This window comes from Hydractinia symbiolongicarpus, chromosome 1 (genome assembly GCF_029227915.1).
Source record: "Hydractinia symbiolongicarpus strain clone_291-10 chromosome 1, HSymV2.1, whole genome shotgun sequence".
NCBI lineage: Eukaryota > Metazoa > Cnidaria > Hydrozoa > Anthoathecata > Hydractiniidae > Hydractinia > Hydractinia symbiolongicarpus.
Window position 1 is genome coordinate 16033276 of NC_079875.1, and position 23736 is coordinate 16057011.

General features: G+C 32.8%; 1 protein-coding gene across 1 annotated transcript; it reads left to right on the plus strand.

Moving 5' to 3' along the window:
* Positions 1-502: 502 nt before the first annotated feature.
* LOC130642791 (uncharacterized) lies at positions 503-23736 on the plus strand. Its single transcript, XM_057449548.1, has 38 exons — positions 503-1149; positions 1555-1731; positions 2425-2646; positions 3068-3169; positions 3311-3328; positions 4418-4594; positions 5023-5154; positions 5575-5634; positions 6606-6803; positions 7305-7475; positions 7627-7986; positions 8310-8705; positions 8824-8883; positions 8958-9308; positions 9470-9718; positions 9800-9862; positions 10020-10340; positions 10707-10919; positions 11224-11364; positions 11663-11728; positions 12618-12842; positions 13248-13481; positions 13891-14046; positions 14463-14630; positions 15199-15369; positions 15792-15895; positions 16415-16470; positions 17029-17180; positions 17667-17957; positions 18388-18675; positions 19114-19404; positions 19512-19978; positions 20071-20168; positions 20578-20737; positions 20873-20939; positions 21479-21750; positions 22340-22508; positions 23090-23736. Exons 1-38 carry the CDS (start codon positions 1101-1103, stop codon positions 23362-23364), a joined length of 7170 nt encoding a protein of 2389 aa, XP_057305531.1. The 5' UTR covers positions 503-1100; the 3' UTR covers positions 23365-23736.

Below are 23736 nucleotides of genomic sequence, written 5' to 3' on the forward strand. Positions count from 1 at the left end.
TTGTCCTGTTTTATTTTTTTTGAATTTTAAAACTTCATAAATTAGCTCTAGAGTAAACAAGAATCCTTCAAGAATAATTAAAATGTAAGAAAAATAGGAAAAATATAACCTACATAGTATAACTCCACTTTCGGTTAAGTTTAATTAAATAAATTAGAAAAAGTGAAGAAAATATAAAAATGCAAAGAAAATAGCGAAGGAACAAAAACATATAAATGAAATTAACGTGATTGCTTCGAAAAGCAAACAGAAGAATTAATTTGTGTGTTTTTATCTAAATTTTCACGACAAACATTTTAAAAATTAGTGTTTAACTTGTAGATTGGTGTTTTTCTTTTAGTTCTAAAATTATTGTCAAGATAACATTTTAAACATATATACGTAACTTCAAAATACAAGCTCCGTTGCTATGTTGAATTGTATGTTCCAAATTTTGTGGGAAAGGAAAACTGCAGAGACGGATTTAAAAAAAATATTAAAGGGAAAGGAAGAATATAACGTTCTGAGAATTGAAAAAATTTAAGTAGAGAAGTTTTTTTTTACAATGTACAAAATTTGCTTACATTATGTTTGTATTTTTGGTTTATACTTGTGCTTTTACAACATAACACATGTCAACGTCTTTTGGATGTTTACATCTGCCACTATATAAGACAAAACTAATAAGCTTCATTTTTGACATTTTCAAAAAAGGTAATATGCAATTAAAGTTAATGAGATTATTGTCACTAAAAAAATGCTCCAGTGAAAGAAAAAGTTAAAGTTAAGCAGGAATGATATGGAAAAATAAGGAAATACATTGACTTTTTTCTTCTAAGAAAGGGGTAGCATAGAAAAAAGACTGTACGCTGCTATTGAAGCAAATAAATTCTTTAGTTGGTTACCTTACAACTTACAATAAATGAATTTTGTTTGAATTAGTATCTTAGTAGTCTTCACCGGATCACTTGAAATAAGAACGCCCTCTGTTGCTGAATAGAAATGTTATAAATTTCTGAAACATATAAAGATTTAGGCTTAAAATAGAAGTGTTGTCTCAACGAACATTTTGTAAAATTGCAACTCTCACATGAATGTACTAATAAATATTTCTTTAGGAAATGACTGCCATCATTTGGTTGCTAATCATCATTCCATTCTGTGCTGCAGGTATGCGTTGTTACTGTAAAGTTTGCAGTTGTTTTCATCTATGAGAGAAGCAGGATTACCGGGACAGAAGCACCAGAGAGGACAGGAGCACCAGAGAGACGGGAATATAAGTGTTGGAATATTGCAATGTGGCTACTATTCTCATTCTAATGTTACAGTGTACAGTCGTGGTGTATATTTAAGATCACTTAACTAATTTTACACAAGAGAATAATAATCACTCATTATTAGAAAAAAACTTATAAAAAATTACCTGGTCTAATAAAAAACCAAATAGGAAATGAACAAATAAACGAACCATTGGTATGAACATAACCTGAATTCGGATTCGCCTGATTCAATCATTTTTACTGGCTGCAATATTTTTGCTTAAATTCTTTAGAGTTAGAAAGTTCTTTTCTTTAGAACTTTGCGATTTGAAAGCAGATGGCATGTACCAAGATCCACACAATTGCAATGGATTCATAGAATGTTTAAATTATGAAACTACAGAGTGGAATTGTCCTCGTCCTGATTTGTTTTTTGATCCAGTCTTACAAACATGCACCAATTTTAAATTTCCTGGTTGCGAAGAAGAGCAAGGTTAGAGAAAAATATCAATTTAAGACGCAATAAATTGTCCTGCAGAAATAATTTCCCCAACGTTAAAAGTTACAAACCAAAATGAATATGTAAATGCAAATAAATTATAGATTCAAGCAATAAAGGGAATTGACTTGTCATATTCGTATATTCTCAACTTTGAGATATCAAAGGCTATCCATGCAAAAAAGAATTGGATTTTCCATCCAGCAGTGCTCAGATTAGAAGGTGGTCAGGAATAGACTTCAATCGCGAAACCTTGCCGGCGAAAAAATAGTGAAAATTCGAGGTTCTTTAAAAATATCATCGTATTTTAACTTTTAACATCTATGTTGTGTTTGTACAGCACGATGCTCTACTGCCTACTAAAATAGTGATTATTAGAATGGGTTTGTTTACTATTTCAGTTACCATTGTGTTTTAACACGAGAATGCAAAAAATGAAAAGATTAGACTTACATAGAATTTTGGTCCTACCATTAACATTTGATCCTACTTTTGGCTCCTTTAGTAACTGATAATTAGTCTTCTTCTTAACCAGATCCATTTAATCTTTCTTAGTCTGCCTGAAGCTTGGGCGTATCCCATTTCGCATGTCAATTCTTTCATTTGCACAGTTATAACTGCTAATAACTGCTTATACCTGCTTATACATGTCTATATCACCTCCATAGTCATTATTGATCTTTCTAGAAGTTCGGCATGCTTTATATTACAAATCAGTGGATGGTAACATCAAATGTATTAGGAATGTCAGTTCAACTGTGGTAAAATCACATCCTTTGGGTTGTTGCTCTATCAATGAGAAAGTACGACACCACAAGGGAGATATTTTGTACTGGTACAAGGGAAAAGCAAGTGAAAACTGCTTTAAAATCCAAACTGGTTATTTTGCCTTTATCCCTACACTATTAGGTACGTTCTACTTTTAGAAGGTAGTGTAATTTTCACATATTTGATATATATGTATATATATGCACAAATCGTATGACTTTATCAATATGTAATTATGAAATAATAAGCTATACACTTCGTCAAAACTTTAGAATGCACTGTTTTTTTTCCAATTGAGGTTCATTTTTGCTATTTTCTTTCGTTAAGATAACCTTGGCTTACTATCTTGTGAACTACTTCTCAACTTATGTTACAGCATCTTTTTTACATTGGCTATAACATTCAAGCTTGAGGTTTAAATTGTGATGGACTTTAGGCGCACAGTGTCTAAATGGAGGCTTGTATAATAGGAATATGCAGGTATCTAGGTTATAAAATAAAGACTTTAAAGGAAGTAACCAGGACCTATTGTTATAAATAAAAACGCAATTTAATATCTTAGGTGACTGCACAAACATGCTTGCTGATGTTTGTGTCAACGATCAAGCAAATAAATTTGAAATTGTATCAAAATGCCGACAAGGTTTCTCAAGGTTAAATTCTGGTATGTGCGTAAGTTAGATCGAACGTTACTAAGCAATTTCGTATGTTAGTGTTTTGTAAATAGTTACGATGAACAATTTTTTATATAAAAAATAAACATGTAACTGAATTTCAATTACTTTTAATTTTTTCTTAATTTTAGTTACCTGCATGAGGCAAGGTGGGGTTTCTTTTTTAATATTACCACATACTTTATTATATATATATGTAGTAATTACTAAGGTTTGAAATGCGTAAATAGAAAAAAAGTTTATTTTGTTCTCCAGCCCGCTGTTACAGTCCTCCTCACAAAAAAACTTTGACATCTTTTTACCCTTCCAAATTGCATTGCATTTTTATGAAAAAAATATTTTACGAAATATCTACTATTAATTTCAAATTTTACTTTATTATAAAAACTTTATTTACTTTCAGTAAAAATAGTTTCATCTTAAAGGCGAAAAAAAACTTTCTCAGCCTTTTATATTACGTCATCCAATTCGTCACCTAACAATCAGAAATGTTTTAGAAATTTACTTCTGTTCTATTTTTACAGTCGATGTAATATAAAACTAAAAACAACGGAGTTATTGAATACTTACACAATTTGTGTTCCAAAGCGCAGTAGTACAGTACAGTTAATCCCAATATATCTAGCTCGTGTGAAGTGCCTATTCTACAACCATATATGTAATGTCTAGGCTAAAAAACAACTGCTTTCCAGAAGTCAAAACAAAATGCTGTTTTCCCAGCTATTATTTGTGCTGGAAAACACTTTCATCTTAAATATACTGAGGATTTTTGTTAGGCAAATCTTTTGCGTCTTCGTTACCTGGTCTTCTTCCTCGTTTGGCATTATACCATGTACCAGCGATGTTAACATATAACCATGTTAGCACCATTTTGCATCATAATTACATGAAATAAATTATACTTAATCGTTAGAAGAGTCAATTAGTTTTTTGGCCAAGATATAATTTACTGCACTGTTGTCATTTTGAGTAAAATCCAAAAAGAACACACAGTTAGTCTTTTGTTATATCTCGCTCTTATCCTAATACGCATGCTTACCATGCACACTCCTAAACAAGAAATTTTATTTCCGATTATCTTGCGAACAACTTTAATGCCGCATTTTTAAGTATGGTACGACGGTAATGTCTCATGTAATTTATGTTTTAATTGTCTTTAATGTTGTGGTCTCTTAAGAGTCACATTTTTTTTGCTGGTGATAGTTTCCAAGTTTAAATTTTAGCGTTTATTTTTATAGTTGCCCTATGGAACAAAGATCACTGCTTATTAAAACCTGTTGAGAAAAAAAGAGAAAATTGTTGTAACCTAAATTTGAAGTGGTATATGCGAATGAATAGAATATACAATCAAAATGGATTATGCTGGTCAATTGCAGGCGACACGTCGCAAATACTTTTGCAGCGTGCAAAAGACGGTATCATATTTTAATATAATAAGTTCTTCTGTCAAATATGTCTAGTATCTACTGCTCATTTAACTTTCTGTGCATTCAAAAACGGGTGCATAATGTGTCCCTCCCCTTAACGCCTGCCCTGCAACCGCTTGACACATTAAGCTACTCAAGGTTGCAATGCATCAGTATAACTTTAGGTATTTTAAGTTAACCATAGGAAATGCAGCACAAGAATTATGCGACGTCGAGGCTTTCAAAAGAAGAATTAACACATGATTAAGTTATAGATAACATAGAATATCTAGTTTTATAAGAATAGATAAAATCTTTTGTAAGCTAGAGTTATAGTGTTCACTCATCATTCGTTTCTAAAATCAGCCTTCCCACATGTGTTAAAATTTGGCGATTATTAAAACTTTCCAACCATGATAATTCTTTTTCAAGTTTAGATAAGAAATGTCATCGATTTACTGGAAACAGTGAACATTTTTTGACATCGTTTAACGATCCTTATTACAGATGCTTCACTAATGACAGCCAAACAACTCTAAAAAGTTGTGGATCACAATCAGTAAAAGTGTGTACGTACTCTTAATTAATTTTGAATCCAGCGTATATTGGTTTCTCTATTCATTTTATGTATTTCTTACTTAAGAAATGCGAAAAACAAAGATGACATTTACAGTTCCTGTTCCTAATGTTGTCAATGTCCTTAAAAGGAGGTCTTGTTTCATGTAGAATTTCCATTTGAGCTTCAGACGTCGTGTAAAAACAGCAACCAATCATTAAGCAATCCTTTAGTTTATAAAGTTATATTCATGCTGAAAGCTAAGCAGATAAGGCTGGTTCAAACTTCTATAGCCTGCTGCTAGGTCTTGAACCAGCGAATATCCATAAAAAAACAAAAGCCTCAACGCAGGCCAATCAGTCAGTAAAGAATAGAAAATTAAATTAAATTATGGATTAATGTTATTTGTATATCACTTGTTTCTGTTATTTAGATGCATGTGAAGATGCATTCGACGTTCAGACAAAACCTACACTTAGAATTAAGCCACAAGGTATACGTCAATACAATATTGATATTAGTTTCTTACAATACAAATTCTTAACTGCTGTAATTACAACAGATGCAAAAAATGCTGCATAATACACAAATGGAATAAAGTGTCCTGAAATTTATTTTAGATACATTTAATTTAAATTACCAAAGATTTTAGAACAATAATTTTGTGGTTTCGATTATTTTAAATATTGTTTCCTTGATGTAATGTTCCATAATTTTATAATGTTATAGCGACACAATTTTAATGATTTTTTTGTTTTAAATTATTTTTATTGTCAACTGAAATAAGAATATATTTAAGTACGTCGATTAAATACTTTATACACTGTCATTGAACATATTATTTCTGTTTGTCTCTTCAGTATTCGTATTTTTGCTGAACGTTTATCATTTCTTGACCATAGTAGTTTAGTAGCGCTTTTTCAGGGTTGGAGATAATTTTGGTAAAAATTGGCCTTGAATTAGAACTAAAGTCCACAAATAATGTATTGGAAATATTACTGTTAAATTGTGCAACTCTTAGATTTTTGCACATAATTTTTAAAGACCAAATACATTTTTTCAATTGTTTAACTATTCTATGAGGTGTCTGATTATTAAGTGTATTTTTGTGGAGGAGGTATTTAATTTGAAATTAACTTTTCATAATATAACCTTTTATAACAGACAAAAATTAGAAATTGGGTTGTGATTATGTTAACACATAAACAGTTTTATTTCGACTCGAATTCTACATGGCCAATGTTGATCTAGCTACTAATTTGTTTCTGGCAAGGATATTTCTGGCAACTATTGGTTTGACTTAAAGCCTATTTTAAAAGTGATGGTTATTAGAAAAAAGCGTTAAAAACATGTAGGAACTCATCGAATTTTTTTTTCAAAGGAGGCGTTTAAGAAAAAAGGCTTTTAGTGGAAACATTACGTATTATTCGTGGCGTTAGAAACATAAAATCACCTTGTCTTTAGAATTTGTCTTCCTTTATAAACAAGCTGACAACACAAGTAATTGCGTGATCCGAAATTTACAAAGCTTTGAAATATCATCGCCCTTCTCATTGCAATGCTGTTATGGCAATTCAAAGATGAAAGTTTTCTCAAATGGAAACGTGATAAATAGACAAGAATATTTACACGTTACCCCAGAGAGCCTTTTAAAATTCAGCCGTAAGTAACTAAATTTTAATCTGGTTTATGATAAAAATCAACTTATCTTGATTGTTAAAAGTGGTTATCAGTTGCTACTAACTGCTGTAAATTACAGACTGACTAGCAGAAAATATTTGCAAGAATATGACGTCATTTTTGTTCCAAATGACGTCATAATAATGCTTTTATACCTTGATCATCTTTACTTTCAATAATCAACATTCGTACCCTGTTTAATGACATTCGAATTAATACTGCCTTATGGCGTCATTGTATTAGTTGTGTTTTTTTTACCTAGAATGATTTTGTATGAATTATTTATACTATTAATTAAAATCAGCTGTCTGGGAAAATTAAAAGACGTCTTTTAATTAACGTTATGTTTTATCATGCTATTTATCAGCAAATATATCCACAAGGTATGCATGCATTCATAACCTTAAGTGGATATAAATGTAGGTCCATTTTTAAGCAGCGTTTAATGGATCGTAAATATGTTAAGAATTGAATTCTTTTTAGAGATACACCAAACTGCATTCAGAATCTTAGATGATGGTATTCTTCGTGTTGTAAACTTTGCGAACTGGTATAACTTCAGATACAATAAATACAAGAAAACGATTCATGTCGAGTCATTCAATGCCAGTAGTCAGATTAACTTAATGACACTTCAATGCCCTCTTACAGTTAGTAAGTTCACAGCTACTCTTATATAACATCAGTTCTGTAATTTATGTTGACAATAAGAGAGATTATTCATTTATAATTGCAAGGACAAACACTTATTTCCATCAAATTAATCCTATAAAAGTTTGCTAAAATCTAATAATTTACTTCGCAGACTTAACTCAAACTGGATCATGGTATGTTTTTGGATCAAGTTCGTATATTTATGTAAAAGAACCTTTGACATTCGATCAAGCTGAAAAGTATTGTGCAATATTCAGTTCAACTCTCACTAGTATCACAAACTACTTAGAACACGTAGCAATCAATCAAATTGTTACGAGTCTAGAATTTTGGATTGGCTTAGTAAAGCGTAGTAAAGGTTGGGAATGGTTAAATGGTGAAAATGTTAGTAGTGAGTACATTCCCAAGTATGCGTCTCACATATGTGGTGCTGGTAACTCATCAACATTGATGTTGCACAGCGATGACTGTATGAAAATGAAATCATTCATTTGCAAGCGTGCTATAAATGGTATGAGATTTTTTGCATGGAATTGTTAATATGCACGATAAATAATTTTGTATGTGTACTTGTTGAATAATGGAATGGTGTTTCATTTGCTAAGCAGAAACAACTGAATAGGTCCTAAGGCCTTACATTAATGTTCACGTTTGTACAATTTTGAAATCTATGTAGGTAGTTATGGATAAACATTTTGTGTGCTGTCTTACAGCATAATAACAATATTTCAATGTATAAATCTCGAATACGGATGTTTTTAAACTCGATTTGACTAATCTAATCTAAGATGCAGTATATAGACCTAAAATAAATATGTACTTTACCTCTTATAGACTCACAAACAAACATATGTGGCCGCAGTTGGATTCCACACCTTTCTGGTTGTTTTGCCTTGTTTAAGCATAACAAATCGTGGACAGAGGGTCGTAACTTTTGTCAACTGGCTGGTGGTCGTTTAGCGGTTCCCAACACTGAATGTGAGAAAAACTTTATAGACGCCATTGCGAAGAAATATAAACGAAAATATTGGATTGGTTTATCTCGTAAAGGAAACAGTAGTGTTTTCACGTCTGAAGATTCATCCAAAGTATACAAGCTAGATCCTACCTTAGATCTAAATTTTACAACTTCAGAACAACAATATGTGTACATTGATTCGAGCAGGAATTATGAATGGAAAATTTCTGTATTTAGTTCGTCTGAAACATATTATTCATTATGTGAAAAACGTGAGTTTGTGGGGTTTCATTTTGCGTTTATATATTTTGGTTCATGTAAAATGTATTTTTCTTTGTCTTTAATTTAATACTATATTGGTGTTATTTTTGTATTTCTTTGTACTTCTAGATCTAAATGCGACAAATTCGAAAAGAAATAACATCAGTGAAACACCGCAACCAGATAAAGGTACAAAGCAAAGCTACATAAGGATTGCCTTTATGTTTTCACCGAAAATACATTACTTCAATGTTTACATTTAGAACATAAATATTGGATTGCTTACCAGAATAATTCTTACTTATTTGTCAATGAGAATGTCACTTGGTTTCAAGCGGAAAGAATATGCAGAGACTTGAGCAGTAACCTAACTAGCGTATTGACTGCAGATGAAGAAGACTTTCTGGTCAACGTTTTGTCGAAACATACTCCTATTTGGCTTGGCTATGTTAAAGGAATGTCTAGCTGGACTGATGGTAAAATATTTGAACAAAATTTTTGGGCAACCACAAATACATCTGATGCAGGGAAAATTTTTTTGATTAAAACGAAATGTGGTATGGTATATGAAAGGAATGAAAATAAGAATGCGTTTGTATGTAAAAGAATAAGAGGTAAGGTTGCCACTAAATCCATCCGAATATTTGGAATATCCATATTTTTCACGTTAAAAAATTGAAATTTACACAAAGTTACGAAACAAAAAACTGTGATTGATATTAGACTGATTGATTTGTAAAAAAACACTCTTAATGACATGTTGGTTTTCATCTAGAAAATTACCTGCTGGGCGACAAGAAAACATGTTCGACATGGTCACACAATCTTGGTTATTGCTACTACATGTCTGAAATTCATACAACAAAAACAATGGCAAAATATCTTTGCATAGCAGGTGGTGGCAGTCTTCTTGATGTAGAAAACGAATGTGAAAAGCAGTTTGTTTCGTCAAATACATTCTGGGTTAAAGCATCAGCAGACAGTGTGGATTTAAAGAGGAAATTTGTTTGTCGCAAACCTGCAGGTGTGTTTACTTTCATAATTTCGGATTTGCCATCTTAATCATTAGCAGATATTAAATAAACAATCTGTTTTTCCTTTCTAGCTAAGACAGCAATTCTGGGGAGTGAAAATAGTACTGAAGAAACTGGTGGCCATTATAAGCTAGGTATATCTTATTTTTAAAAAAACGTTGTGGCTACCTGTGGATAATGTTGCTTACTTATTTTAGCTTTTGGTTTTTAAACAATCGCTATAAATTTTCCTCCAAACCTTTGCAAATAAAAAAAGATTGATATCTGCAAGTTTTATTATTCTCTTTTTAGATAACGGCTGGTTTGTCTATCAAAACTCCCAATACTTTTTTGCGAGACTAGCTCTAAACAAAAGTGCATCGCAACAGCTGTGTGAAGCGTTAGGAGGCGCGTTACCCTCTATTACAACAATAAGTATGTTGAACTTTGTGCTTAACGCGAGTGGCAGCGAAAGTATATTTTGGACTGATTTAGCAAACTCGACAAAACATCAGCACTCATTATGGGTTCTTGGAATACCTGATTATGGGAATGATCAAGACATTATGGCGACAAGGTGTGGTTTAACATCATCAACTAATATTAAAACTAATGCACAGGTTTGCCAAAGAGGTGAGTATATTTTCTTCGCAGTAAATACAGAACGCGAACAGGACAGTCACCATGATATATAAAATAAAGGAATAAAAATATGGTATGAAAATATGGAGCAGCGTTGGCGAATAGCACCGGTTGAGAAGACTATAGACTTGTTTGTCTCATTTGCTCAGATGAGACCACTTTAAATAAACGCAATTTAAATTTGATATTCTTTTCTCACAGAATACTAAATTCATAGTATTACTGAAAAATAGAAGTTGGAGAGTAAAAGAATATGAATCTCATTAACATTTATTTCATTTAATTTTTAGTAGTATCTACATGCACATTTTTACCATATTCATACCGTATCTTGATAATTATGTTTATTTTCAACAGGTAACAAACCTGAATATATAACTCACTGTGTACCGCCATCTTTGACATACAATTCCTCTTGTTATACTCTAATTCCACTGGATATGACATGGCAGCATGCTGAACTAGTTTGCAATAATATAAAGGCGAGTGTATTAACGTTACCGACGAGACACGAATGGCATTACCTTCTGGGGAATTTTAAGGAAACAACAGTTACTGGTTCTTGGTTGGGTATGTGTGACGCCATTATATTTTTGATGAAGACACGTATACATATTATGTTACTAAAATATATTATATTAGATCTGAAACAAGAACTTTACTTGATTAAAATAAGATTTAGAAACAAGGAAGATATTTTTTCTTCGCAAAAAATTGCACGTTCGACTAGAACTATGTGAAAAGTAAGACAAAAACAAAGATGTCCTTAGTTTTTAACTGAATCTAAGCTCAATTGTTTTTATAAACTACACTGCTAATGCAGAATTGTACGATATTTGAATCACCTTAATCCCATTTTTTATCTTCTTCAAAGCATCTTCGTCAGAACAGCGCAACAAAAGTAATCTGTGTTTATATCTGGACGCTTTTGGAAAGACTGGTAACATATCATGTCAACTCAATATGAAGTTTATTTGCAAGAAAAAGATGCACAGCATACTTGGTGCTACTTTAGGTAGATATTTTGCAAAATCATTGAAAAAATCTAGGAAAAAAATTTATATGGAATAAACTAATACTTGCATACTTCACCAGCATTCATTTGCTTTTAAAGTGATTAGCTAATTACCTGGACTGGCAATCATATCACTGAATTTTTTCCTTTTTCTAAGCTAATTTTTTTTGTATTGACAAAGGTCGCAAAACTAGTTTGGTTTCTCCAAACATTTCGCAAATGGTCTAACAGAAAAAAGTTAAAAAAAGACTGCCAACGCTTTCTCCTACTACTACTGTTTACAAATATTATATTTAAGAGCCAACAACAACACGCTCAACAGGACCAGGGATATCAATTAAAACACAGCTTCCCTCTGATGTCGGTAAGTCTTTAAGGTAGAAGAATATTCACCAGATCAGATGATCAGATTTATGAATAAGTTACATGTTCTTACAATGACCACCTTTTTTTAAAATTACACACATTTGCATCTGTGCCAAATGAATGAAGCTGTAACAAAAATTATGGTGCGCAATGTTCCTTCTGATGCATAAACTTTCCAAGATGTATTTCGCAAAAAATAGCAGCCTTGAAGTTCGAGCTTTCGCAGAAAAAAGCGCGTGTGTTTTAATGTAAACAAAGACGTTTTAGGTATAATGCGAAGAAAGCAATTCCATTCTTAGACAAGTAAGACTTGTTCTTCTTCTCACTCATGCAAAACTAAAGCTAAAATAAATTGCATTAAATATACTTATACATAAGTCTCTAATTTAAAACAGTGGGCACGCGCAAACAAAATGCTCTTGAGCTGCGCTATAGCAGAATATGCAGTCAAATGGAAACGAGCCTTTATACACTAGCACAAAAAAACAAAACAAAAATAATGTAAATTTGAATAAATAAATTTAATTTATGGAAATATGTTTTGAAATAAATTTTTGAACGTTATTTTTGAAAAACCAGAAAGCATGCATGTCACAAAATAAACATTTTCACTGTTTTCCCCACAACGTGAAACAGCTAAGTTTAACATCTAATTCACGAAGATGACGGCACTTAACATAGGTCTCCCCTACAATACGCATGTGCTGTAAGTAAAAACTGCCGTATTCTGTCGCTTCGCTGCTTTGCGTAAGGTCTACTATTATGGAAAGGTGGTGGTTATTGAGGAGCTATAGGTTTTTGCAATAATTTTATATTGCCTAATTTTATACCTATCTTTCTTTCTGTGTAACAAGAATATTCCGGAAATATACAAACTCTATGCTTAGGTCAGTGGTCAACTTGGTCGCCATGGTTACCTTGTGATGTTCTTTGTGGTTCGGGCAATCAAATTCAAACACGTGAATGCCTGAATAATCAAGGCAGAAAGATTGACCCAGAGTTATGTACAGGAAAAGCAAGAAAAGAGAAAAATTGTTTGGGCTTTGGTGACTGTTCAAAATTTTATTCTGCTGGCGTTAGTCAAAGTTGTGCAGATGTTTGTGAAAGCTTAGGTAACAAGATACATCTAATGCAGCTACTAGAGTCAACCATAGTTTAATTCAGCTTTCCCGTATTTATTCATATTTTTTATCGCTTTTACTCACGTTTTTGTCCATAACGACTCTGCAAAAGGTTTGGGAAATATTAGGTGTAAAAGTAGTTAGAAAAACGAACGCATTTATAATAACATCAATGACGTCATGTTTATTTAAAAAAAAATATTTATCTTATCAAGGAAATGTGCATTAGAAATTTCATGTTTGTAGCTTTTCCGGACCCCTATATCCTTCTTTTGGCGCAAGAAGCTCCGCTAGTTAAAACGAAACACTGATTTTTTAAAGATATTGGTTACTATAATAAATCTTTTACTATCATTAATTAATCACTTATTGTTTTGCAATTTTCATATTCTTTAGGAAAAATTTGTGACAAACGAGTTCAAACCGGAGATACAAATGAGTTATTTCGCGCGACTGGTTACCAGTGCTCCAACAACATTTCAAGGGTTTTATGGACAGGTGGATTTCAACCTTATATTGACATCAACACTTATTTGTGTGTTGGTTACATGAAACTGCCAAATGAAATCAACTGTGAAGTAAAACCAAGTAAACCGGATTTTAGAAGAATATGTAAATGTATTAACCAAGGTAGGTAAACTGTGTATTTAGCAATAAAAGTTTAAATTTTCACTTTATTCTACTTTTAGTTATAATGCAAGGACCTGGATAAGTTGTTCTTGGAATATATATTCAGACTTTTCATGGTTTAAGGATTTTTTTATGGATTTTGATAACCAGATAACAAAAAGGTATTAAATTTTGGCGGTAATGTAATTTGGCGAAAAGCAAAGATAAATAACCTTAGCTTTTTGGCGCGAATGCATTATAATCGTATTTTCTTATCAATCAGATTTTTTAATATCCACAGAGAGTGCAAAATAAGTTTTAAGGGGATTTTAATTTGGGGGATTTTTGAAAAAACCGCTAAATCCGCTAAAATTTCTTCCCTTACGCTAAATTATAGGTAGATCTAATTTTGTATCAAATATTTTGCTAGATGATGTAGGTATGACAACGTGGACACCATGGAGCAAATGTTCCTCAACGTGTGGTGGTACATGTTTTCGCAGGAGGACATGCGCACTAAGCTTTGATGGGCCTTGTTCCGCAAATAGAAAAGAAGTAAAGAAATGTGGTCATTCGGATTGTCCAGGTGAGACTTTTGTATCAATGGTTATCAACGTAATGTCTCTGTGTCAAAATGCAGTAAGAAAAGTTTTCTCAAAACACTAAGTTTTGCATGTTTTCATGACCATTGGACCTAAAATTTTTGTTGACTTTTCCAAATTTACCTTAGTTCGATCACTTTTGACTTCTTTTGTTATTTTTTTGTGGTGACTATTAAACCTATGGACTTTTCCATGGGCAGACGGTTACTCTCCATCATAACAACTGTTGTTTCTCCTTGAGACAAAGATTGCAGCTGTGAATAGCGAGAGTACGAGTCCTGTAGATTTTTATTAGGCGAATTGACAGGCCAACTAGTTTTTTATAGGTTTTGATATATTTATTGGCTTTCTAATGCTATTCGAATTAAATTAAACTATTTCCTCACTGTATGTTTTTAAGTTCACGGTGAGTGGACAGCCTGGGCTGCTTGGACGCGCTGTAATCAAACTTGTGGTCACGGTGTACAAAGTAGAAATCGCAGCTGCTCAAATCCTTTCCCATCCCTTGGCGGTGAGAAATGTTTTGGCGAAGAGAAACAATACCAAGCCTGTTACGTTACCTGCACTGGTATGTATACTAAGTATTTTTGGTACGTGTCTGTTATGATTTCCTGTTTTACTGACACAAGCATTACCCAGCCAGCAAGGGGAAAGAATGTCAGTTAGGCGGTAAAAGAAAAGGGAATGCGCAGTCCATGAACAAGTTTGTGTAACATTACTTTTTCGGAGTTTGCAATAAATTTAGTCCCTAAAGAATTTTAAAGAACTGAACCTGTTAAGAATTACTAAGCAAAAAATAATAAATTTTTTAAGGAATAATTTGTGTGTATACAACCCGAGAATACATAATTTGAATAAAAATAACACAATGTGTTTTACCTAAATGATTTTGCGCTGCTGACCATGTTACACATGCAAGTTATAATACAGTGGACTCTCCATTACTCGAACTCTCACGGCCAATCAGAAATCGTTCGAGTTATTGTGCGGATCGAGTTTAAAGGGTTTCGAGTTATGGAGGGCCAACTGTCCATTCTAACTCAACTTTTCACAAATACACCGTAACATGGCAGCATTTTCTTTTATTTTCTGAATCGACAGTTAATATTATTATTAATTTTTTTCCAAACGTGTAGTTAATGGAAGTTGGTCAACGTGGACAGCATGGTCTGCTTGCAACAAACCGTGTGGTCATGGCAATTATGTTCGAACAAGAACTTGCACTAACCCATTGCCCTTATATGGTGGTTGCATTTGCAAAGGAGTGTCAAAAGAAGAAACACCATGTGGGACCGCTACCTGCCCAAGTACGTAAGCAATGTGATAGATGTTTGGAAGTTGTAAGTTTACTAAAAAAATTGACAAGGTTTATCAAATATTCCTATTAACGTTTTGGTAGCGTATTTTTTTTACAAAGCTCCTTCAGACTTTGTTAGTGAATCGGCAATTAGACATATTGTTTTTTCCGAGAAAATAATTTTAAAAATCGTTAGTGTAGTTGTAAAGTAGTCGTGGCAAAATAGTGTTTTGCAAAAATAAAAAAATAATATTGAAGTTGACATTACCAAAATATTGCAAAATATAACATTTCGTTTGAAAATCTCGGGTATATTTTATTAAATTTTGTGGTATTTATTTTTCCCAACCCTTTAAGCAAATTAGGATTATTGATTTAAAAAGTTTATGTCTAATTCCCAGTGCAATTTCTCATCATTGAATACTATTTTAGAAGTGACGGTGCAAGTTTCATGTAAGCTTGACAGAAAATATACATTCGATTTAACACACGGTAAAATTCCATTCGCAAAGTTGGAAGATGAAATACGTCACGAAGTAAGTTTTGTACGCACACCTATGTTTGTTAAAGGGACTACGGAACTGCTGTTGGTTTTCGACTTTAGTGACTTACACGAAAGTCGAGCTGATGGCGCAGAAAAACAAAAATTGCTATTTTTTCGGCATGTATGTAATTTACAGACTCGAACATCTAGAATTTTTATCCTCTACAGCCTCGGTCATGTTTTCATCCAGAATGAGTCTTGCTGAAATATTTCTTTGTAATAACTTTTCAAAAAAAAATATTGAACCAGCAAGGAAAGTGCGCTGATCTGTTCATTGTGCAAAACGCGGTTGCCGGATTTTTAATATGTGCGCGGGGTATACGGAATGTGCGCATGTTAACCGGTTCGTAGCCCCTTTAATGTCGTTACTAGCTACCTCTTGAATAAACCTTTATAATTGAAGTTAAGCAATTTGAGTGACTGAACTGAAACTGGAAAACGTGAGCAACACAACTTATAGCTTTTCTTTTCCGTTGGTTCTTAATTCCTGTCACTTCTCTGTGATTACTAGATAATGAGCGACAACACTATTGGAAATGTGGAAAAGGTTACCTTGTTAAAAGCATCGTATGTTATTTCTTAAATTTTAAAATAGTGTTAGCATATAGCTAGGTTACATTCGTGTGATAGTTTATATTGTATGATTTATACTCGTTTAATAACATATTTAACTAGTAATAAGCCTGTGAAAAAATCCACAGGAATTTGCCTGCAACTTTGTCTTACAGACGTATGGTCAGGTATTATGATATAAATAGTCATCGCGTTTCGTATGTTTTTCCCGCATTAGTATTTTGTGCGTCTTTGCTTTCCTTTTGGCTTTAAGTAATAAAATTAGAACTGCAGGGTGTACGAAAAACTGCTGTGGGATGCCATTTTGAACATACAGACAAAATACAGATATAAGAGATAGTGATTTCTTTCATTCTATAAATAATTGGTTATTCTAGTATTGCTTTTGCAATGATTAAAGGCTTTTCAGGAAAAAGTAAAAATTCTATAAATGACTTACCTGAACTTGCGAAAATGTTATTTTTTATGAAACTGTTCCACGTGCGAAAAGATAACTTCCAGGGAGCTTTTACAGAGTTAAAGTTGTTTTATCAGTAGCGTATTATATTGTAGACCCGGAAGCATTGACGTGGTGTTCTCCATTGAATTCACGAAACTGAATAATTTTGAACTCTTGTCGCTACAAGACAGCATAGATGTGAATCATGCAATCGGAAAAATACCCATCGTTCCAAATACCATAGCTTCATTTAAAGCTGATAAAGGTAATTAAATTAAAATTCTAGAATGTTCCTAGCATCATGAAACGGAAATGGTTGTAATAATTCCATATGTTTTACAGAAAAAAAGTTTTTTGTGCGGAAGATATCAGATATTCTTGTAATAACATTTTACGAAAAATATTTTTGAAAAATATTTCAAATTAATTTTATATCGTTATGACTTTGCTCTCAATACAAGCTTAATACTTAATTATCTCAGTACTTGATAAAGAAAAAATGACGATTTTGAGCACTTTACCGTAAATCAATTAAATTCCACGCTTTATCAATTTTATACAATTTTAAATAAAGTGGTCTTTCCGTCTTTTTATTTAAAATTAACCCATAGCAGCAAATACAGAACGTTATATTTTTATAAACAAGAAAATTGCAAATGCCAAATCTTTTCACCATAGTTGCTGATATATAATCCTTCCCCCAAGATATCTTAAAAAATTAAAGAGTTAGCAGAGTATATTCAATTTTTAGTTCCTACCTCACCGCCAAGCAATATCACAATACGAACTTCATCGCCAAATTCGCTAACCATATTATGGAAAGACGTCAACATACGTGGTTTGGAGATAACATCTTATATCCTGTTCTATCGAGAAAAATCCAAGGTCTCAAGCATGTATGATACATTGAGTACGAACCAAACATCCGCGGTTCTTTCTGGTTTAAAGGCTGGAACAAGATATGTGGTGAGAATATTGGCCAGCACCAAATCAGGAAATGGTATCGCCTCCAAGGAAATGGTTGTTCAAACAGAAGAAGATGGTAGGAATACTAGTAGCATGCTTGTGATTATTGACTGTTAACAAATTTTTGAAAATTTGGCTTTATTTATTTTAAAAATAATATTTCGTCGGAAAACATTATTATCGAACGAAATATTTCGTTCGTACATATGTTGTTGGAATAAATTTTTCCTAGCTTAGAGGATATTCGATACTGTTTTCTTTAAAAAAATAAACGTTTTTGCTTGAGCCTAAAATCATTTTCTATATTTCTTGTTTATAAAAATATAAAAATTATACCACAAATGTTAGACCTAAAACATTTTTGGCAATTGGTGCATTTATATGCGACAATTAAAAGAATTCTTCTTCACTTTTGGCGCAATTTATAAATATTTTAATGACGACTTTCAAATCATTGCTCTTATATATAACACTGGTCATGGTTGATGTTCTCAAATATGTTTTAGTTCCAAGTCTTACGCCTGGTAATGTTACCGGTATCAGCATATCTTTTGACAAGATATTCATCCAATGGAAAAGAGTGGACGAAGGTGCCATGAATGGAGTTTTAATTGGTTATGATATAATTCTTGATGAAAGTATGAACAGGAAGAAAATATTTTTCCCGCATGAAAATACGAGTGTTATATTAGACAAGTTAAAGGGTGATACTCAATATGTTATCTCGGTGTGTGCGGTCACGAAGGCTGGCTCCGGACCGTGTGGAGTTACACAAGTGCGAACAAAAACTTCAGGTTTGTCGTTGAAGGATATTTATCAATCTTTACTTGTTTACTGTTCATGTTGGTAACTCCTCACTTCAGAAACTAAGTTCTAATTTTCGAGTTATTATATTGGCACATCTCGAATAAATTTTTACTGCAATTAAAATAATTTGAGTTTAGTAAAAATACCAGAAAAACAAGTCATCGTGTTTCTTGAGCTTTGTACTAAATCCTATCCTTATCATCCCTACATTACTAAATTAAAAAAAAAACAGCACATGAGGTTTTTGTCTTACACTATGAATCTGGGTAACTTCACAAGTAAACACATGATTCGCTAGAAGTGTGTCGTAATAACAAGAGTAAAAACTACGATGTGCACCATAAAACAATGCACTAGTCCGTGCCTTAAAAAGGTTTCACAGATTGAAGAAATGAATAGTAATTGCATTCATTTTTATACCTTAGCACCAACTGAATCGCCGATGAATCTTACAGTAGTGAGGTACTTACACAATAGCCTTTCAATACAGTGGAGACCAATACCAGCATATGCATTGAACGGAGAACTCATCGGTTATAAGGTACTATATAAGCCGATGGATACTCACGAAAAGGCCACAAGGTATTTAAGACTAGATGTTGCACCATGGCAGACATATGCGAAGTTAAATATTTTGTTACCTAATTCAAAGTACATGATACATGTGCTAGGTATTAACGCATACGGGGATGGCATTGGAGCATCAGTTACTGCCAGTAAGTTTTCGTTTAAACTTTCCTATGGCAGACACTACGTATTTTTTTCTCCTAATAAGATCGTGAAGGAATTATATTGACTAAATTTTTAAAACTGATTACTTTAGAAACTTGTAAATGTCCAGAAGTTATCTACAGTAACTATTACATAACTAAGCCATATACAACTCGTCTAAGAATGTTTTTTGATGGAATATTTCCCACAGTTATAAGAGATATGTTCACATTTGCTTGTGGGTTTTGTCCTGATGCCAACCAGAACACAACTACTGTTGACTTGACGTCAAATGGTAAATATGAATATGCCAGTAAATCAACGCTAGAGAGAGTTGTGGAAGATATTGATGATTTTACGCAATTAAGTTTCCCACTTTCAGCAAGTGTGAAAGCCAAAGATTCGATGGACATGGTTTACGTACCTATATTGAAATATCCGGGTTCTTTATTTATTATTCGCCAGTACGACATACATGAACACGTGATGCACGTTGTGGTACAAATTCTTCAACTATGGCCCCTGTTTGTGATAAATTTTATGTTGATCGTGTTTGTGGGAGCTGCCATTTGGCTTTTGGTGAGTTTTCACAGTTATGTTGTTAATTTTCAGAATGTGATTAAAGTTGAGCAACAACATTAAAAAAGTCGTATTTATTTCATACTTTTCAGGATGTAACAGGTAGTGGAAAAAATCATTTTTCCTTAAACAAATGGGATGGTATAAGAGAGGGTTGGTACTATGCCTATGTTACACAAACTACCATAGGGTATGTCTGCGTGAATCTTTTTTGTTTGCTACTTTATTTTTGACACCATTCTCGTTGCCGTGGCGTCGTGGTAGTATTAGGTACAAAATGCGACACTTGAATACTCGCTTTCTTAACAGTTATTTTTAAGAAAAGCTTTCTTTTCTAGAACGTTCTGAAAATGTTTGCAAGAGATGTTGTGCCAGTTGGTTGTTAATGTGTAGCGGAAGGGGTAAAATGGCGCATTATGAAGGCAACTCAATTAAGAAAAATAAAAATAGAAAAGCGAAGAGTGTTTTATTGATCAGTGTATTGTGGTGCAAGATTATATTACCACCACAAGGAACAAAATAATATTTACGTTACCCTTTGCGGCCTTAACCAATGTTTTTCTGGTGATATTGACACACAAGTGTGTGTTTTTGTTTAGATATGGTGACTTTACCCCCAAGAGGTTTCTTTCGAGGTGTTTTGCGATCGGGTGGATGTTTCTAAGCATTATTATGTCATCAGTGTTGTTAGTAGGCGCACTTACCACAGCTTTTACCACTTCTGCGTTGGAGGAGGTACATACCATATATGGAAGGAAGGTAATTTTTTCTCTCAAAGCTTGTTAAAAATTTTAGGATATAAAAGTGGTAAACTGGGCGCTTATAAAAAACGAAAGACAATGGAAAATGGAGCACTAAGGTAGAGTGTCACTTTTTTTAAACTTTATTTTTTAGATTGCTGCGTTGTCTGGCTCTTTTGAAGAAAAGTTAGCTACGTTGAGAAATGGAAAGATTAACAAAAGTACGGTCAATTATTCTATTTATAAACTCATGCCTGCTAAAGTATTATGCCATATGCCTTATTATATATTAATAAATTATATATTTTTTGCATGGAGGAAATGCAGTGTTAAAGCCGGCAAATCAATTCTTGAAATTTTTAAGGGTGGGTGAGTGATAGGAAATCAATGTGAATAGTCGTAGATCTACATTGTTCTAGGTGTTGTTTTTGCATAACAAACATTTCAAAAGTCGTTTAAACCAAAATAAGGGTGGGGCATGGCTTTTTGCCCAACCCTTTGTCTTCCCCGGATTGTGTCTTTGTATTTGTATCTATGAATACTACCGGTTAATTCTTATTCTATTTAAACATTCAAATATACTACGACCTTATTCAGGAAACAAAAACAAAAACAATTTGATAATAAAAAATGAGAGTATTCAATCTGCCTCCCTAAAATACTTCCTCGAAAACTAGCATCCACCTTCCAAGTCGGCTTATAAGAATTAAAATAAATAATCTAAGAACTAAAAACCGATTGAAATAACCTTATTTTCTAGATAAAACTTATTCAACAGTATCATCTTTGGTTAATTCACTTGTTAACCATGAAGTCGATGGTATTCTATTAGATGCTTATACTTCAGGCTCATACAAATCCTTTTTAAAACAAGCTGGTGTTCAAGAAACGAGCTTAGTGGAATTTCCAAGAACTTATGGTGTTGTATTATCTGGTGGCCTAGCACGAGTAAATGAGGAAGTCCGTGATTATGTAGCTTCAAATGAAGACAAAATATTAAAAGTTCTGGAAATGTATACTACGAAACTTAACGTAAGTTCTCTTCTTTTATGTCAAATCAAAATACGTAATGATTAATAAATTATCCACTAACACACTGGCGTCTGACACGAGTTATAGAAATACAGGGCAAAGTGTATTATTGCAAAATTAAAAATTTAAACATAAACAGATGCTGGATGATGTGGAACCGATTATCAAATATCATTCAGTTGAGCTTGGCTGAGTTGAATATCATTAAAGCAAGACTAAATAAATTCGATATTCAATTTCACTGAATCCAGTATATGTTTTATAATTCTCCCAAAATAAGAGAAAAGAAAAAAAGATTACTGCTTGTGAAACAAGTCTTTCACAACAAAGCTTAACAATGAAACATTTAACATATCAACAACATTATTTTTTACCGGCGTTTTCCTTAATTGAGTTTATTTCGGAATTATAGAATTGCTTCTCCTTGGAGTCTATAAAAAGATGAAGGATTGTTAAGTATTCGATATCGAATATCTAAAAATAACCGACAGAGCAATTTGCTAACGGGTGAATGATAATAACATATATAACATACGTTGTAATGGCACTATAATTGCTAATACGTGCTTTTATTTTCTATTTATTCCAGCCAAAAGAAGCGAAACCTATCAAATCCTTATTCGATCCTCACTCTGAGTTTTTGAAACGATCACTTGTCATCTTATCGTGTTTATTGTTCCTTTTTCTGATGTTTGGTTGTTTTATTTGGTTTTGTTTCTTAAGAAAAAGAGGTAGTAACTTCAAAATAGAACCAGAAGGTATGCATAATATATTTTTGCGTTTTGGTAGACAAGTTAAATAACAGTCGCATCTTAATTTTTTGACTAAGTTGTGTAACAGTTCTTTTATTATAGAAATTCCCGCTTGGAACAGGCATACAAAACACAAGTATTTTAAGAGTTGTAAGCAAAAACTATAAGACTAGGTGCAAGACAGTGTGAAATCTATAGACAACGGTCAGCTGCAGCAAGGTTGATCTAAAATATATGGCATTTGTTATTTGTAGCTAGAAAGTGTAGCATCACACTGTTTTGGCCTTAAAACGGACAATATGCAGCTATGATTACGGAGAAGACTAGGCTAGGAGAAGACTAACCCTTAAAAAATCAACAGGAATTAATAAAAACATATCAAGTTTACTATTTAGGCAAGAATTAGTTCGTGTTTTCTTAAAACGCGTGTCAGACCGATGACATGTATTATCAAATAAAGAGAAGAGGTAATCATCCTCGTAGAGTTTCGTTCCTGTATAAGACTTACTTTTTGTTCCTTTTAATTTTTAAGCATTGTTTCAACTTTTCGTCAAGATAAAAATACAGTCTCTTCTCCGTATTTTTAGAACCAAACGAATTAGAGAATTTGAAGACATCAACAAATCATTTTATAAAAGATTTTTACACTTCATTTACCAACAAGGTTAGACAAGTGTACCAACGACATGAGCTAGAGAGGATTAAATTACGGTTTGATCGTGGTGCAAGTAGCTTGCGTAACATAAACACTTTTTCACCAAACAAGCGGTATAAAACAAAAACAAAGACCTCTGATCGTAATGTATCTACCAATGGGAAAATAGAACTCAAGTTAGACGAAATCAAATACACAGCATGTTGAAAGACAACAACGCATTGGAATGGTAGATGTCTATAAAAATGTAGATAGAACTGTATATGTAATACTATGTAATAAAATTCAGCATTTATTTTTCATGATAATCCTGTAAAGCGGTAGAAGTTTCGAGGAAGGAGACTAGTTATGGCTAAACCCAAAATGTTTGTGTGAAGCATAAGCCTTATTACATCCCTAGATTTCAGCCCCAAGATGCGCTTTCATATCCTTCCCGTGATTAGTTTTTAGTACTACTAGTAGTGAGAAAAACGCAATACATGAAAGCGCGGGAAGAGAGCTTTGTAGAACGTCTGTAGACCTTTTTGCAAAAATTATTTCGGCCAAGCAATGTAAAAAGGGTAAAATAAATAACAAAAA

What these genes read in the sequence shown, in the direction of transcription:
- LOC130642791 (XM_057449548.1), top strand. Translation starts at nt 1,101, where the DNA reads ATGACTGCCATCATTTGGTTGCTAATCATCATTCCATTCTGTGCTGCA. An exon ending in TGTTTGTCGCAAACCTGCAG is followed by an intron (nt 9,719 to 9,799) that starts GTGTGTTTACTT and finishes TTTCCTTTCTAG; the next exon opens with CTAAGACAGCAATTCTGGGG. An exon ending in GTTACACAAACTACCATAGG is followed by an intron (nt 20,169 to 20,577) that starts GTATGTCTGCGT and finishes GTTTTTGTTTAG; the next exon opens with ATATGGTGACTTTACCCCCA.